We start from the raw sequence: 6238 nt of genomic DNA, 5'->3' as shown, positions 1-6238 counted from the left end.
ACGGAGGAGCCGCTCATTTTTTAAAAACACGCAGACCGCTCTGATGATAGAAATGAGAACCGGACACATCCTGGATGTGGGTGGGGGTTGGACCTTTAATGATGAATGACACTGCAGGTAACCCTTTCCGAATGAAACTTCGAGGCTCCACAATCTCAAAGTTTTTATAGCCACTGAGATCTCCAAGGGGACATGGAGGCTTCAACAGTTAAGAACAGTCATTTTAGAATTGTGTGTTTTGAAAAAAGCATCGGCCGAGCCAATTCCCTGTTGGGATTTTAATTTGTTTGCATTAAATGCGAAACTCCAAAGAATGGAAAATGTGACACGTTAATGAGTGAAAATGTCGAGCGGCGTTCTTCCAGCAATGAGAATATTAGACCATAAGACCAAACGATATAGGAGCAGAATTAGGCTATTTGACCATCGAGTCCACACCGCCATTTCATCATGGCTGATCCAATTTTCTTCTCGGACCCAAACTGGTCTTAAACTCTTTCACCACAGGAAACAGCCTCACCATATCCACTCTAGCAAAGCCTTTCAGCATTGGATAGGTTTCAGAGAGGTCACCATCTGTTCTTTTGAATTCCATCGAGTACAGTCCCAGAGCCATTAAACGCTTTTCATATGACAAGCCATTCAACCCCGGATTCACTTTTGTGAACCTTCGTTGAACCCTCTGCAGTTTCAGATCTAAGGGAAGGTAAGGGACCCAGAACTGTTCACAATACTCCCAGTGAGGCTTCACCAGTGCTTTGTAAAGTCTCAGCATTACATCATGGCTTTTATATTCCAGTTCTCTTGTAATGAATGCTAACGCTGTATTCGCCTTCCACACCAGAGACTCGACCTGCAAATTAAACTTTAGCGGACCTGCACAAGGACTCCCAAGTCCTGTCGTACATCAGATTTAACTTGAATTTTCTCTCCATTTAGAAAATAGACACTTTTTTCATTTCTTCTAACAAAGGTAATGACCATTCATTTCCCGACACCGTATCCCAGCTGCCATTTCTTTACCCATTCTCCAAATCTGCCTTTCTGTAGAAACGTAGAAACCCTAGAGCTTTGTGGGCTCTTCAGCCTGCAAAGCTGTGCCGAACATGCCCCACCTTAGAATTTACTGGGATTACCCATAGCCCTCTGTTTCTCTAAGCTCCATGTAACTATCCGTCTTCACCACCGTCGCTGGCAGCCCATTCCACGCACCGACTACTTTCTGCTTAAAAAACCTGCCCCTGACATCTCCTCTGTGTCTACCTGCAAGCATTTGAAAACTGTGCCCCTCGTGTTAGCCACTCCAGTCCTGGGGAAAAAAAATTGACTATCCACAAAATCAATGCCTCTGATCATTTTATTCACCTCTATCAGCTCACCTCTCATCCTCCGTCTCTCCAAAGAGAAAAGGCCGAGTTCATTCAACCTATTCTCATAAGACATACCCCCCCAATCCAGCCCAGTTTTGCATCCTATCAATGTCCCGCTGTAACCTCTGACAACCCTCCACACTATCCACAGCATCTCCAACATTTGTGTCATCAGCAAACTTACTAACCCATCCCCCCAGTTCCTCATCCAGGTCATTTATAAAAATCACGAAGAGTAAAGGTCCCAGAACAAATCCCCGAGGCACCCCAATGGTCACCGACCTCCATGCAGAATATGACCCGTCTACAACCACACTTCGCCTTCTGTGGGGAAGCCAGTTCTGGATTCACAAAGCAAGGTCCCCTTGGATCCCATGTCTCCTTATTTTCTCAATAAGCCTTGTATGGGGTATCTTATCAAATGCCTTGCTGAAATCCATATGCACTACATCTACTGCTCTACTTTCATCAATGTGTTTAGTTACTTCCTCACAAAATCAATCAGGCTGGTAAGTCACGACCTGCCTTTCGCAAATCCATGCTGACTACCCCTAATCATATTACGCCCATCCAAATGTTCAAAAATCCTGCTTCTCAGGTTCTTCTCCATCAACTTGCCAACCGCCGAAGTAGGACTCACTGGTCTATAACTTGCTGAGCTATTTCTATTCCCATTCTTGAATAATGAAACAACATCCGCAACCCTCCAATCCTCCGGAACCTCTCCCCCCCCATTGGTGATTCAGGGATCATCGACAGAGGCTCAGCAACCTTCATCCTCGCCTCCCACAGTAGCTTGTGGGACATCTCGTCCGGTCCCGGTGACTTATCCAATTCGATGCTTTGCAAAAGCTGCACTACATCCGATCTCTTAATATCTACATTCTCAAGCTTTTCAGTCCGCTGTAAGTCTTTCCTTCAAGCGCCAAGATCCTTTTCCGCAGTGAATACTGAAGCAAAGTATTCATTAAGTACCTCTGCCATCTCCTCCGGTTCCATACACACGTTTCCACTGTCACACTTGATTGGTCCTATTCTCCCACTTCCTATCCTCTTGCTCTTCACGTACTTGTAGAATGCCTTGTGGTTTCTTTAATCCTGACCGCAAAGGCCTTCTCTTGTTCCATTCTGGCTCTCCTAATTTCTCTCTTAAGCCTTATAAGCCTTATAATCTTCTAGATCTCTATCATTCCCTAGCTTTTTGAACCTTTTGTAATTTCTTCGTCTCTTGACTAGATTTACAACAGCCTTAGTTATCCACGTTTCCTGTAGCCTACCATCCTTTCCCTGTGCCACAATTCTTTCGTACGTTTCCCTGAGAATATTTGCTCCCAATTTATGCTTCCAAGGTCCTGCCAGATAGACTCAAATTTCCACTTACTCCAATTAATCTCCTTCCTAATTTGTCTGTTCCTAACCCTCTCCAATAGAAGGAAAGAGAATTTTGGTCATTATCTCCAAAATGCTCTCCCACTGAGAGATCTGACGCCTGACCTGGTTCATTTCCCAATACCAAATCAAGTCCAGCTTCTCCTCTTGTAGGTTTATCTACATACTATCAAACGCCACCCCATCTAAACCCCACGCTCTATTGACCTGCTCCCTACTTTCTCAAATCTACCTGCCCCTCCATCTATTTTCATATAGTCTGTAAACCTCCGCAAAAAAGCCATCAATTTATCATCCAAACAACTGAAATAACCTGAACAGAATCAGTCCCGACATAGACCCCTGTGGATCACCAATAATCAGCGGCAGCCAGCCACTTAAGGCTGCCTTTATTCCCACACTTTGTCTCCAGCTAATCAGCTCGGCTTTATCCATGATAGACTCTTCCCTGCACTACCATGGGCTCGTCACTTTTTAAGGAGCCAAACGGCGGTTCAGGACAGATTGAGTGGCCGCTCAACACATTTCGTCCAAGGGGCGTCTGGAGCCGTTTCCAGCCGCCTGAGTTTGGTCAACCAATGAGGACTAACTTTCAAATGCACTTCCTGTGTCCAAAATATTAAATATCGAATATTAATTGCCTAATAATAAAATCTTAAATTCGGCAAAGCCAAGCCACCAATCTTTTTGGATTTCTGCAAATATTTTTTACTCAGCCTAAGATTTTTATTCGGCCATATATAAGAAGAAATTTTAGGGTCAATAGTATCAAAAAAAGATTAAGGAATAAAGATCGGTACCGCTTAGAAAAGATATAAAAATTTGTAAAATAATCAGTTTTTTTTTGTTTGTGCTAAACTTGCGTTGATTCAATTTAAAGTGGTACATACGGCACATAGCTCCGAAGGTAAGTTAGCTCGATTTTATTCTCATATAAATCCGATGTCATTCTGAGGTAGCCTCTTTGACTCATATATTTTGATCTTGCCCTCTCTTGGAAAAGTTTTGGAAAGATATTTTTGATATATTTTCTACAATTTTACATATGGATTTACAATCTCATCCAATTACGGCAATTTTTGATTTACCAATGATCGATCTGCCCTCTGAAGCTCGGCAGATGATTGCATCTGCCTCCTTAATGGCTATTGAACTGGAAAGAAATTAATCCTCTAACCACATCTCAATGGTTCTCCCAAACCATATCTTGTTTAAATTTAGAAAAAATTAGAAGTGTCACATTTGACCCCTCGGTTAAATTTGCAGAAACCTGGAGGCCTTTTAGTCAATACTTTCATAGAATGTAATCTGACCTTCTCTGATCCCTTTATTTTATTCATTGAGTTGAGTAGGGAAGCGGAGTTAACGACATTAATGATATTATTTGATATAATTGAATAGCCCAGCTTTGTTTCGTTTTGTTTTAGTTTGGTTTAGATGTTTTTCGATTTCAATTTTGTTTTTTTTTCCCATCTTTTTATTTTTTTCTATTTTGGCTATCAAGGGTTTGGGAGGTCAATTATATTGGTGCTATTTATAGCTTTTTCTTTCATATATTAATTACCAACAGTCTAATCCCACTCGCTTGACACTACCATGATCATTAAGTATTTACTTTTGAAAAACTTAATAAAAAGATTGAAAAAGAAAGGATTTTATTTTAGTTGTCAGTCACTATGTTATTAACGGAGTAACATTTTTCTCTCTTGAGTTTATGCCGAACATTTTTGGAGCATTTATTTTTTTCAGTTAATTCAATAATCCTCTCCTCACTTCCCCACTCTCCCAGTAGGGACAGCACTACGAGATTTTATTTCTTAATAATTCGGAGGATGGAGTTAACCGGATACTTCACGGCGTTGACAAAATCCTGCCTGAACTTCGATTGAGTCACCCCATAAATGAAAGTGTTGGTGCACAGACTGAAGTTCTGTAGCATATATCCGACATGTGCAAAGATGAACTCGGAATTGTTGTACTGGCTGGGAGTTGTTCCGGCGATGTTGTAATATAAGAAGTCAAGGACAGTTGTTAACCACAGAAGGATAAAGCTGCCAGATATAGTAAACAGTAAGATCATCGACCTCCTCCTGCTCTCCATCTCCGGGTCACTTTGATTCTGCCCTTTGCTCTGACCCCTCAGGGCCTTCCGCACACGACTGGCCAGTAAAATGTGTCTGACCGTCAGAACATTGAACAGCAAAACAAAAGCGAAAGGCAGCAGGGGGGTCACAACCTTATCAAACATCCTGAACCCCACCCACAGCGGGTCGGTGTAATAAACCCGCTTCCGTTTACAGAACCACGGTACTTTATCGATGATAAATTTGGGTTCGGAAGAGAAATAGAAGGGGACGTTTTTCAGACACAGCAGGACGCCGGTTATCGCCAGAACCGCAGCCGCAGTTTTCAAGGTGCAGTATTTTGTTTTCAGCTTCTGGCAACAAATGAGGACAAAGCGGTCGAAGCTGAATGCGACGGTGAACCAGACGGAACAGTCCCTGGCCACGCACATCAGGAAAAAGTTAATGTTACAGGTGGGATACCTGTCCAGGTATGATCCGGGAAAGTAATAGCTGATACGCATGAGTATGACGGCGGTGACGACAGCCAGCATGTCCGCTGCTGCCATGACAACCAAGTAGCGAGTGGTGCAGCTGGAGAGGCCGCACTTTCCCCGGGACAGGATAGCGATCGCCACCAAATTCACTGTGAAGAATAAAAGAGAATGGATTATTTAATAAACTGCGCCGACTGTTCGGAACCCCGGGTGACTTCGTCAGTGAGAGACCCTACTCACCCGGTGCACATTACCACCCCTTGTTTTAATCAACTGGTTATCTGCTCTGACGAAGTGTTATCTGGTCCTGACGAAGGGTCTCGGCCCGAAACATCGACAGCGCCTCTCCCTATAGGTGTTGCCTGGCCTGCTGCGTTTCGCCAGCATTTTTTCTGTGTTGTCTGAATTTCCAGCATCTGAAGATTTCCTCGTGGTTATCTGCTCTGCCTCTTGACACCAGACTGAGTTCTGTTTCTCAAGCCCTGCTTACACATAACCGGGTCCTATAATTCTTGTCCCTATAAAACACCGTTTTCACTGGAGCAATTATGTTACTGTGTAAGCAGAATATACGAATGGAGACCGCTTCAGAGACTGATGACCGGCACCGACAGACGGCCCTGATACAGGCAACAACATGTCTGCTACCCGACCGTGAGTCCGATCGAGAACGTGGAAATTGTCATTTTTACAATAATAATTTCATAGTTACTCTCAATTGAAAGAAAGGAATGAACAGTGAATATTACTCACAATATCTTAACAAAACACTGTTGCTGATCCTACGATGGGACGCAAAGATGCAAATTCAGAAATCAGAGGGGCCACGGGCCTTCGGTGCAGGATCCGGTAATGGTGAACTTATCGATGCTAGGATTCATTTCGAGAGGACCAGAATATAAACTCAAGTATGTACTGC

At 43.2% G+C, this 6238-nt stretch overlaps 1 protein-coding gene across 1 annotated transcript; it reads right to left on the bottom strand.

The window, feature by feature from the left end:
* Positions 1-4569: 4569 nt before the first annotated feature.
* Positions 4570-5391, bottom strand: LOC132389874 (compound eye opsin BCRH2-like). The gene has a single exon (XM_059962444.1). The coding sequence runs from the start codon at positions 5389-5391 to the stop codon at positions 4570-4572; it is 822 nt and encodes a 273-aa protein (XP_059818427.1).
* Positions 5392-6238: the final 847 nt, after the last annotated feature.

The sequence above is a fragment of the Hypanus sabinus genome, unplaced genomic scaffold (assembly GCF_030144855.1).
Source record: "Hypanus sabinus isolate sHypSab1 unplaced genomic scaffold, sHypSab1.hap1 scaffold_689, whole genome shotgun sequence".
NCBI lineage: Eukaryota > Metazoa > Chordata > Chondrichthyes > Myliobatiformes > Dasyatidae > Hypanus > Hypanus sabinus.
The sequence above is the reverse complement of the archived record's forward strand: the minus strand, read 5'-3'. Positions and strand labels throughout refer to the sequence as shown.